The 10625-nt window shown below is 44.4% G+C and overlaps 3 protein-coding genes across 5 annotated transcripts; 1 reads left to right on the forward strand and 2 right to left on the reverse strand.

The window, feature by feature from the left end:
• Positions 1-1489: 1489 nt before the first annotated feature.
• On the reverse strand, positions 1490-4898 carry stard4 (StAR related lipid transfer domain containing 4). Of its 3 annotated transcripts, none has more exons than XM_089123774.1 (6): positions 4768-4898; positions 4071-4157; positions 3928-3974; positions 3730-3856; positions 2199-2313; positions 1490-2123 (listed from the first exon to the last, which is right to left on the reverse strand). In XM_089123774.1, exons 2-6 carry the CDS (start codon positions 4155-4157, stop codon positions 1891-1893), a joined length of 609 nt encoding a protein of 202 aa, XP_088979900.1. In that variant the 5' UTR covers positions 4768-4898; the 3' UTR covers positions 1490-1890. The 3 variants fall into 3 exon arrangements, with proteins under 3 accessions (XP_088979900.1, XP_088979898.1, XP_088979899.1); XM_089123772.1 differs by having other exon boundaries at positions 3928-3977; XM_089123773.1 differs by lacking the exon at positions 4768-4898 and adding an exon at positions 4671-4690 and having other exon boundaries at positions 3928-3977.
• Positions 4899-5009: 111 nt separating this feature from the next.
• dtwd2 (DTW motif tRNA-uridine aminocarboxypropyltransferase 2) lies at positions 5010-7642 on the reverse strand. The gene is made up of 6 exons (XM_039675839.2): positions 7443-7642; positions 6841-6931; positions 6658-6752; positions 6194-6380; positions 5984-6112; positions 5010-5360 (listed from the first exon to the last, which is right to left on the reverse strand). The coding sequence occupies exons 1-6, from the start codon at positions 7640-7642 to the stop codon at positions 5193-5195; spliced, it is 870 nt and encodes a 289-aa protein (XP_039531773.2). The 3' UTR covers positions 5010-5192.
• A 60-nt stretch (positions 7643-7702) lies between these two features.
• brix1 (biogenesis of ribosomes BRX1) lies at positions 7703-10601 on the forward strand. Its single transcript, XM_039675847.2, has 10 exons — positions 7703-7894; positions 8165-8276; positions 8690-8733; positions 8828-8898; positions 9092-9141; positions 9339-9412; positions 9610-9660; positions 9753-9854; positions 9935-10063; positions 10282-10601. The coding sequence occupies exons 1-10, from the start codon at positions 7703-7705 to the stop codon at positions 10537-10539; spliced, it is 1083 nt and encodes a 360-aa protein (XP_039531781.2). The 3' UTR covers positions 10540-10601.
• The last annotated feature ends 24 nt before the right edge of the window (positions 10602-10625 follow it).

Genomic DNA, 10625 nt, shown 5'->3' on the forward strand with positions numbered 1-10625 from the left:
TGCACTTTTTTGTTTAATTAAAAAAAATTGAATGGCGTTGCATTATTATTCAGTCTTTTCCCCCTGAAGTTCGTTTGTCACGCTGTAGGACCCTTTAAAATGAAATAAATAAATAAATAAAAAAATAACTGGTTAAAATGGAGCACCTAAAACACACAGGTTTCTGGCTTTCACAGATATGATTTAGCAAAATCCATCCGAACATCTTCCAAACTTTGTTTTTTGTTTCTGCTTCTCGGATAGAGCCAAGTGGGGATTTTTGATTTCCTCATTTGTAAGTTATTTTGGATAAAAACATCTCCTGAAAACCACTATTATGCTAATTTAAGGACAGCTCTGCAGACACATGTGCATCACCTACACACCGCCACCTAGCGGACTCGCACTTAATATGCAGCGATTTTATTGATCTCCTCCATTGACCTGAGCTGGATGGTGACATCAGTATATATGTATAAATTAACTAAATTAATATTTTTTTTATATCAAAAATGAACCATCACTGAACTGACTTATGCTGGACTAAGCTATTTTCTTCTGGAACAAACTTGGTTGAATTATTTTGCTGTTATCTCTGTAAAGCTGCTGAAACGGTGCTGTAAAAAGCGCTGTATAACATTTACATATATTCATTTAGCTGGCCCTTTTATCCAAAGCGACTTACAATTGCTATATATATATGTGTCAGAGGTCGCACGCCTCTGGAGCAACTAGGGGTTAAGTGTCTTGCTCAGACACGTTGGTGTTTCACAGTGGATTCGAACCTGGATCTCTCACACCAAAGGCATGTGTCTTATCCACTGCGCCTCCACCACCCCCAGTGATGGTATAAATAAAGCTAACTTCCTCTGACGGCCACAGATGCAGAGCTGCCTTGAAATATCTATTCTTTAGGAGACTCTTGCAGGTAAAAAAATGTTGTAACGTCATGTAACATATAAAGAGTGATGTCACTGACTTTAGCTTGGGAGGAAAGGGGTGGGGGTGCTAAATCAGATATATGTCCAGTACAATATATGTATACAATAAGAATTTTCGAAAGAAATAAAACGGAATCAGTGGTTGTATAACAAGCAGACACACGTTTGTGTGCATTTTGTTCAGAGATTTCACCGGTGAGAATAGAGTGTCTGCAACGGTGATAGGCGATAGATTGAAGCGCGTGTCCGAGTGAAAACTGTGCGCGCGCCACAAGAGACATTTCTACATGTATTTATGTTAAAAACAATGATTAAAAAAAGTAATCAATTACGTAATGCACGTCACCTTCAATGCCTTACTTTGCTTGTTATCTTTAATGTGTTATTAACATATTAGCCAATGTAATGCAGGTTACCTTTAATGCGTTAATGTTACTCCCAACAGTGCTCATTTCAGAAGAGATTGAAAACTCCTGATCGCTAGTTTTTCACTTGATGCCCTAAAAGCAATAACAACACCTACGAAAAACAATCCTGACTGAGGTTGTCAGAATTCATGCATGAAAGGGTTAATAAGAATAAAAAGATTTATTCACCTTCCACCTGTTTGGTAGCCTTTGAATATTTCATCGATATGAGGAAAATAAAGTATCAGAGCATATCAGTCAAACAGACACGCAGTCAATATGGAAACACAAATGAACTGTGATTTGTTTATTTGTAATAAAGTCCACATGTGTTTGTGTGTCGCTCAGAGAGAGAGAGAGAGATGATTTATAGGATTTTTTTAAACATAATTTTATGGAAAAATACCAATATTTGTAATCACATTTAACCAGTAAAACATTTAACCAGTAAAACAGTAAAAGTAAACACGGACAAAAACAAAATATGAGGTGCAATAATAAATAAGTGTCCTGTGAGGATTATTTAGTGTCTGAGGAGAGCAGCTGTGTCTTCAGTGTGTGTGTCATGACGGCTCGGCGGCCAGCGCGCGTGTCAGCTCCCGGTAGAAGCGCACCAGTCCCGCAGCCATGGCCGTGTCCACTGCGCTCTGCGGGATCATTCCCCTCAGGTCCGTCTGGATGAAGCCGGTCAGAAGACTGACCCCGGGATCCTCCGTCGGCACACAGAACCAGCCACACGGGTGATTAAAGCCCCGAACCAGCCCGGGGGTCTGCTCCGAGTGCTCCACGCTCACGCCTGCACACACACACACACACAGTCAGGAGTCAGCTTCTCCAGCGTGCGGCTCGAGCTGATGGCCGAGACACTGACCGCAGGACAGCAGGCCGCGCTGATAATCACAGGTGTAGGAGAAATCCACAAACTCCCGTGGAGAGATGATGTTCCACAGCTGGCCAGCAGTAGAGTACTTCACAACACAGCAGCCCTGGACACACACACACACACACACACACACTCCAGCTCAGCTCTGCACACACTTCTATCGAGACACACAGAAACACAGATTTAACCCTGTTATACTCAGTCATATAACGCACATCATCAAGGCTCTGGATGACCAACTCAATCCGATAACCTGCCGATCGGGGTCAGGGTTAGGGTCAGGGTTAGAGTTAGGGTCAGGGTTAGGGTCAGGTCTCTGACGGAGTTAGGGTTAAACTTAGGATAGCAAGTCAACTCATTTTTTGGCGTAGGACTACATTATGTTAACTACTACTAATAGTAAATTAAAAAGATAGACCTACATCTAACACATCACACTCCACTGGATTTCAGTAGATTTACTCACTAACGTTGTTGTGGAAACACGATAAGAATGCAAACTGAATATGGCAGTCTCGTGCTACAGCGCACATTATATCAGCTCAACACATCATGTGTTAATGCAGCGGTAGAGTCACACTCGCAGGACACTGCACTTATTCACAATCACAAAAGTTCATTATTTGCTCGTGCTTTAAAGCTTTGCCGGGTAAACATTTCATTGATGTTCTGTTCTGACATGATCGCACTTTTTCTATTAACAAAATATTCGAGACCAAGTACAGAGTGTTTGTGGAACATGATCTAAGACTGAAACGGTCCCCCGATCGGCCTAACAACGCTGCATTATGTAAGAACATCCAGGCACATCCTTCACTGATCAAACTGGTGATGTGGATGGAGAGGTGGTAGGCCCATTCTGTGTGGTTTTTACTACAATTAAGTTTACTGTTTTCTATTTAGTTTACTATTGCTAATGTGTTCTCTTTTTATTATTTTACAGCAGAGAAGTTAAGAAAATACAGAATGTTATCAAGCAATACTTATCAGTATGTGAAAAGTTAACAACATCTTTAATGAAATGTTGGATATGTGTTGTAGGCCTATTGTCTGTGAGATGTGGTGCATATCTGTTTAAAATAATTATGTATATAAGTGCCCTGGATGTGCATCCCACAAATCTCCATCAACTGCAAGATGCTGTCCTATCAATATGGGCCGACATCTCTAAAGGATGCTTCCAGCACCTTGATGAATCAATGCCACGTAGAGTTAAGGCAGTTCTGGAGGCCAAAGGGGGTCAAACACAGTATTAGTGTGGGGTTCCTTACAATCCTTTAGGTGAGTGTGTATATATGTAAGTCTGACAATGATTTCATATCAGGCTTTCAGCGTTTAAGGGCTTTCATAGAATGATTAACCCTGCGGTTTAATTACAGCGCGTGGCAGACATAAATCTGCAAGACTGTAAGAATAATCTAAAGATAATGATGTGTAGGGTCTTTATGGAAAGCTTCTCGTGTGTTGTTGAACATTCACCAGCTTCATAACTCAGTTGTACATTAACATAGACATTCACCTCGTCCAGAGTCTCCACGATCTCCAGTGACGTCATCAGACTGTCCCACTCCATCCTGCGGGGTCCGGGAATCATGAACTCGATGATCCTGCGCGGGTTATCCGGCACAGTTCCTTCGGCTTTATATCTGCACAAACAAACCATCGATCATAACCGGTTCCCCCGATTGGTGCAGCTGTTTAGCGACTTTAAACTCACAGAAAGCCGCTGAACTCCCCCGATGGTTTCCTCCAAACGGTCACATCCTTCTGAAAGAAACGAAGGAGAACTGACGTGTTTGAAACGCGCTAAACTCACGCGGGAAACATCGAACTGACAGGATTTAAAGGGAGTTAACTGACTGCTTTCTTAGCGATGTTCCACTCGGTTTCATTCAGACTGTGATACGAGACGAGCGTCTCCCGAAGCCGCCGGGATAAACTGTCCATCTAGACACAAAATTACACATATTATCGTGTTATTAATTTACTGCTGCCCATCTAAACACAAAATTACTCATATTATCGTGTTATTAATTTACTGCTGCCCATCTAAACACAACATTACTCATATTATCGTGTTATTAATTTACTGCTGCCCATCTAAACACACGATTAGCTATTCAGATTATCGTGTTATTAATATGTACTAACTGCCCATAAAAACACAATATTACTGATATTATCATCTGAAACACAATATAACAGCTATTATCATGTGATTAACAACTGGGTCACATAAGAAAATATTAATTATATAAAATATTAATTATAACAACAAATTGTGTTGCTAATAACGATGTGTTCATTTGCATATCATTTACGTAACTGCCTAACGTTAGCTGAACAGCAAAAAATTCAAAACTGACTTTATCTGATGCATTTAAATCAAAATAAAATCAACTATTGTAATTCTAATTGTAACTCTTAAATAAGTTTTCTTAAGTAACTTAATTTACAAACTTTCAGAAAGCGTCTAAAATCACAAACAGCTGATCAAACATCTATAATGAATGAGAGCACGTAAATGGATGAATAAATAAATATGATCATGTCGTACCGTGTTGGCGAATATGAAGGTGATTTTAGCCCGTTGATTTCTGCATTTCTGCACGATGTCAATACGCTGGTCAGCCAATCGGAAGCGTCGAACCCGCCTTCAATGTATTTTCCCTCAGGTGATTGGTCAAGCGCAGAGCGGTGAGCTCATTCTCGTGAGCTGATTGGCTTTTTAAAATCTCGGATGTTATTCAGTCAGTCTCTCAGCTGCGCTACAGTAATGAGACACCAGAGGGCGCAAAATACAGTCTCACACAATCAGTCCGCTTTATTTCTCCAATCACAGTCAACAAACACACAGCAGATGAAGTTTCATCCACTCAGAAGTCTATATTAGTAAACCATCATCTCATGTTAAAACAGACAAATTATCAAAAAAGCTAATAACAATAGAAAAGCTGAGCAGGGTATTTGGCTAGTGAAGTGTCATGTGTCGTGGCCGAGGAGCCTCTGCATGCGGCGGATCTTGCGCTTGTTCTTGGGCAGGATCTTGTTGTACTGGCCGCTTCTGATCAGCTGCTCTTTGCTGTGGTGGACCTGAGCGCCGTGCTGGAGCTGGAAGGAGCACAGCGCCTGGAGAGGCTTGAGGAGAACCTGCACACACACACACACACACACACACACACACACACACATTAGTTCAAAGTTCATTTTAAAATTCACTAGTTCATTCATAGTTCTTTTTTTTTCCATATGTTGCGAGCTTTTTTATTTGTATTATTGCCACAGCCCATATACAACCACAGACAACAATTATTTTATCGACGGGCAGTTTGCATAGAAATGTACGATTTTTCCCATCCTTACCGACCTCGTCAAAAAAGCCGTTTAAATGATCATACGACGCCTCCTCGCTCGACGGCGGCGCGACACTGGTGTCTTGTGTTGCCAGATTGGGTGTTTTTTCGCTACATATTAAGGTCTCTTTACGTGTGTTTTAGGGGGGGTTTTCACCTGGAAGGCTCTATAGAAATCTGGCACCCTATTGTACGACGTTAAACTGAGAGAGCGTGCGTTCACACACACACACCAGAATGAACGCGTTCACGGTAACGTTCATCAGGCAGTAATACAGTACGTTCAGTTCGACCAAAATATGAACGTGTTCAAGGCACAACACTGCATATTAGACACACACACACACATATATCACACACACATTTATCAGACACTCGCACACACACACACATCAGACCCGCAAGACACTGCACACACACCTCCTGGATATTGAGGTTGTTCTCCATGATGGCTAGTGCGACGGCTGCACACTCCAGCGTGGACACACACATGTTGTTGGGTTGTGTGCGGATCACGTACTGACTGGAGGGGGCGCTGCGGAGCTGGACCTGCGGCACAGAGGACAGGTAAACACTCGCTGGGCTCCTATTGGCTGATCTCACACGAGTGACAGGTTGTGTGTGTGTGACCTGACGGGGCAGCTGCAGCAGAGGGTTCCTCAGGAACATGTCTTTAGCTTGACTCCAGGTGCCGTCGATCAGGATGACGCTGTGAGTCGCGGAACTGAAGCTCAGATCCTCCAGACTCTCGGCAGCGGCTCCGGGATACAGCAGGAGAGAGGAGGAGTCTCGGCACACAGCCGCCAGATCAGGGTACCTGACACACACACACACACACACACCTGCGGGAGTCTCGACACACAAATACATCTAAATGACGTCATATGCTCTCATCGGAATGCGCTTCATTCTAGATTATTGTAATGTTCTGGGTGGGTCAAATTAGGCTGCACAGTTTAGATCAGCCGGAACCGGGAACACGTCCCGTGAATCCTGACGTACTCGGTACATCATAAGAAGGATGGCGTCAGATCTGCCGGTTGAGATGAGCGAGATACGCCCGACCTGACACACACACACACACACACACTCACCTATCTTCAGAGAAGCGGCGTCCCACGAACACTCTGCACTTCCCCGGAGCGAGACAGGCCGCCAGCAGCGGAACCGTGCGCAGAACACGACTCTCCTGACGGGCGAGAGGAGGGTCATGTGACACGTCAGGGAGAGTGTGTGTGAGGTGTTCAGAGACAGTGTGTGTGTGTGTGTGTGCACACCTCGGCCGGATGCTGGACGATGTAGAGAGATGTGGAGACGTCGAGAGGAAGAGCCGGGAGATACGGACACAAACACACCTTTACCGGCCGACTGATGGAGACACAACACACACATTACTGTTACTAACACTGTGTGTGTGTGTGTGTGTGTGTGTGTGTGTGTGTGTGTGTGTGTGTGTGTGTGTGTGTGTGTGTGTACATGTTTTTCTATCCCGGTGGGGACTTAAACCTGAAGACTCATGGGGACTCGTGTCACGGTGGGCCTAAATGGGGTAAACAAATCATACAGAATTATTTTTGTTTTGAAAATGTAAAAATGCAGAATAGCTCCTGTGATGGATAGGGTTAGGGTGTGTGTGTGTGTGTGTCTGGGGGGGGGGTTAGGGTTAGGGTGTGTGTGGGAGGGGGGGGTTAGGGTTAAGGTATGTGTGTGTGTGGGGGGGGGGGGTAGGGTTAGGGCAGTGTAAGGGGGTAGAATATACAGTTTGTACAGTATAAAAACCAACCAAGATAGTAAACCAGAGACTGTGTGTGTGTGTGTGTGTGTGTGTGTGTGTGTGTGTGTGTGTGTGTGTGTGTGTGTGTGTGTGTGTGTGTCTCACCAGCATCTGCGGCAGGTCGGGCGTCTCTCGCTCATCTCAACCGGCAGATCTGACAGCATTGAGAACCCTTCATCATCATCATCATCTTTCTCTTTCGGTTTCTCCTCATCATCATCATCATCATCGTCGTCATCATCATCATCATCATCATCATCCTCCTCGTTCATTTCTCCTGTGTCTTCATTCAACTCCGAGTTCATTGTGTGTTTTCGTCCAGTGTGATCAGTCCACTTCCGCTTCCGCTGACGTATGTAAGAAAGATGGCGGCGCGCGGAGGAAAGCGTGCAGCGGAGAGATCGGCGCAGATCAAGGCTAAAAGAGCGAAATTAAACGGCAACAAAACAGCACAAACCGAGAGAAAGACGAAGAGCGTGTCCTTTACACTAGATAAAGAAGAAGCGAGTCCGAACTCTCGCGAGAACATCATCAGCGTCCCGCCGCCCGTCAGCGCGGTGAGAAACACATTCATGACATCATCACTGCACGTCTTTACAAACTACTGCGTGTGTGCATATCTATGTATATGTATGTGTATATGTATGTGTTGTTAAACTGTAGTGTAGGAATGTAAATGAAACATTGAATTTAAGGCTGGATGTAAACAGTAGAAACAAGATGAGAATATTTACAGTTAATGTCTCTCATTTACGTGAGTGTGTGTCTGTAGCTTTTAGATATAATAATCTAGTGTTTTTATGTTGTTCTGAATGTTTGTTCTTCAGGGAAAATGGACAAACAAAGAGCGAGTGTTGGTGTTTTCCTCTCGAGGGATCAGCTTCAGGACGAGACACCTGATGCAGGACCTGAAGACCATGATGCCGCACAGCAAAGCCGGTAACACCGCCTCAGACCAGCTATAAACCGCCTCAGACCAGCTATAAACCGCCTCAGACCAGCTATAAACCACCTCAGACCAGCTTTAACCCCATTAAACCGCCTCAGACCAGCTATAAACCACCTCAGACCAGCTTTAACCCCATTAAACCGCCTCAGACCAGCTATAAACCGCCTCAGACCAGCTTTAACCCCATTAAACCTCCTCAGACCAGCTATAAACCACCTCAGACCAGCTTTAACCCCATTAAACCGCCTCAGACCAGCTATAAACCACCTCAGACCAGCTTTAACCCCATTAAACCGCCTCAGACCAGCTATAAACCACTTCAGACCAGCTTTAACCCCATTAAACCGCCTCAGACCAGCTATAAATGAAACATGAAATCTCACTCTGTTTGTTTTTCTTCCAGACACCAAAATGGACAGAAAAGACAAACTGTTTGTGGTCAACGAGGTACTTCAGTTGCTTCCACACACACACACACACACACACACACACACACACACACACAGGCCTGGTGTTTTGATTCTCATCTCTTGTGTTTCAGGTGTGTGAAATCAAAAACTGCAACAAGTGTATCTTCTTTGAAGCCAAGAAAAAGCAGGATCTTTACATGTGGTGAGAAAACACGCAGATTACACGCGAGAGAGAGTGTTTGCTCACATCCTCTGTTGTTCGCAACAAATTGTGTGCAATTTTCTTCTAGAAACAAACTTGTTATATTATTTTCATGTTAGCACTGTGAAGCTTCTTTGATACAGACTGTGTAGTAAAAATATAAATAAAGGTGACTTGACTTGTTGTGTTTCAGGATCTCCAACGTTCCTAACGGACCCTCGGCCAAGTTTCTGGTTCAAAACGGTAGCGTTCAAACGCATTTACACACAATCATGTTGATGGATTGCTTCTCTTTATAACTGTACCTGTATGTAAATGAGCTCTGTTAGGATTGGCTGATGCCATCATGAGCTCGTGTTTATGAACACTTCCAGCTCTGAATGTCACGCATGTTTTCAGTCAATATAACTATCATGAGACCGTATTTATTTTGTTTATAGTTCACACTCTGGCTGAGCTGAAGATGACCGGAAACTGTCTAAAAGGGTCCAGGCCTCTGCTGTCCTTCGACCCGGTGAGTGAAACACACACAGACTCTCTCACACATATGGCGTATTTCCACTGCATGGTACGGTACGGCTCGCTTTAAACGGTAGCGCCTCTGTTGAGGTTCCAGCGTACTGTACCGACGCTAAAATGTGTCTATAACAACAAGACTGATTTCGGATATATGATATCATTTACCTATTGAACATGTTTATCTGTCCACAGAAGTTCGACACGGAGCCGCATTACGCCCTGCTGAAAGAGCTCTTTACTCAGGTTTAATTCAACATTAGTGTGTGTGTGTGTGTGTGTGTGTGTGGTCCTCATACGGCAGTGCTGTAGTGTGAACTGTGTTCTGATGTTGCCAGATCTTCTCCACGCCTCAGTATCACCCGAAGAGTCAGCCGTTCGTGGATCACGTGCTCTCCTTCACCATCGCAGACCACAGAGTGTGGTTCAGGAACTATCAGGTGTGCATCTCTCTCTCACACACACACACGCACACACACACACCCTCAGCTGTGTGTGTGAACACTCTCTCTGTCCACAGATCATTGAGGAGGACGCGTCTCTGGTGGAGATCGGCCCTCGTTTCGTCCTGAACCTCATCAAGATCTTCCAGGGGAGCTTCGGTGGACCGACACTTTACGAGAACCCTCACTACCAGCCGCCCAATACGGTACGAGCTCTCTATCATCCTCTTCCTCACTCTTCCTCACTCAGGCTTAAGTTATGGAGTTACCGGCTTACATCAGATCCAAACAAACTTTATCTTCATTTTGCTTTGTGTTTTTTCTATATTATGGTTTGTTTCTTGGTTTTTGTAAAGCATGTTGACCAATGCTAGTTGTTTTAAAACGTGTGTGTGTGTGTGTGTGTGTGTGTGTGTGTGCGCAGCACCGGCGGATGATCCGGCTGGCCACAGCCCAAAGGCAGAAGGAGAGGCAGATGGTGAAGGAGATCCGCAAGGAGAAGCGCTCAGAGGAACAGGAAGTGATGCGGCCGGACGTGACGGACGATGTGTTCCTGACGCCGGCGGACCCCAAACCGGCCCAGATCCAGCTGGAGGCCCCCGAACCCCAGGGCCTGAAGAAGAAGAAGAAGCTCACCGAGCTCAAGAAGAGGAAGCTGATGAAGCGCAAGGGCCTGCGATGATCTGTCTTCATGTGTGTCTGTTAACACTGAGATGTTAATAAAGCTTTTTATTAAAGTTCAAAGATGTGCTGATTCTGATTCATAAA

The sequence above is a fragment of the Pimephales promelas genome, chromosome 19 (genome assembly GCF_988280905.1).
Source record: "Pimephales promelas chromosome 19, fPimPro1.hap1.1, whole genome shotgun sequence".
NCBI lineage: Eukaryota > Metazoa > Chordata > Actinopteri > Cypriniformes > Leuciscidae > Pimephales > Pimephales promelas.

Excerpts from the sequence above, each read along its gene's own strand:
- stard4 (XM_089123772.1), bottom strand. The coding sequence starts at position 4,157 with ATGGACAGTTTATCCCGGCGGCTTCGGGAGACGCTCGTCTCGTATCAC. Across the intron at positions 3,978-4,070 it reads GGAACATCGCTAAGAAAGCA|AAGGATGTGACCGTTTGGAG; the intron begins GTCAGTTAACTC and ends CGTTTCTTTCAG. Across the intron at positions 2,124-2,198 it reads GCGCGGCCTGCTGTCCTGCG|GCGTGAGCGTGGAGCACTCG; the intron begins GTCAGTGTCTCG and ends GTGTGTGTGCAG.
- dtwd2 (XM_039675839.2), bottom strand. The coding sequence starts at position 7,642 with ATGAACTCGGAGTTGAATGAAGACACAGGAGAAATGAACGAGGAGGAT. Across the intron at positions 6,381-6,657 it reads CGCCGCTTCTCTGAAGATAG|GTACCCTGATCTGGCGGCTG; the intron begins GTGAGTGTGTGT and ends TGTGTGTGTCAG. Across the intron at positions 6,113-6,193 it reads TGCTGCAGCTGCCCCGTCAG|GTCCAGCTCCGCAGCGCCCC; the intron begins GTCACACACACA and ends TCTGTGCCGCAG.
- brix1 (XM_039675847.2), top strand. The coding sequence starts at position 7,703 with ATGGCGGCGCGCGGAGGAAAGCGTGCAGCGGAGAGATCGGCGCAGATC. Across the intron at positions 7,895-8,164 it reads TCCCGCCGCCCGTCAGCGCG|GGAAAATGGACAAACAAAGA; the intron begins GTGAGAAACACA and ends TTTGTTCTTCAG. Across the intron at positions 8,899-9,091 it reads AAGCAGGATCTTTACATGTG|GATCTCCAACGTTCCTAACG; the intron begins GTGAGAAAACAC and ends GTTGTGTTTCAG.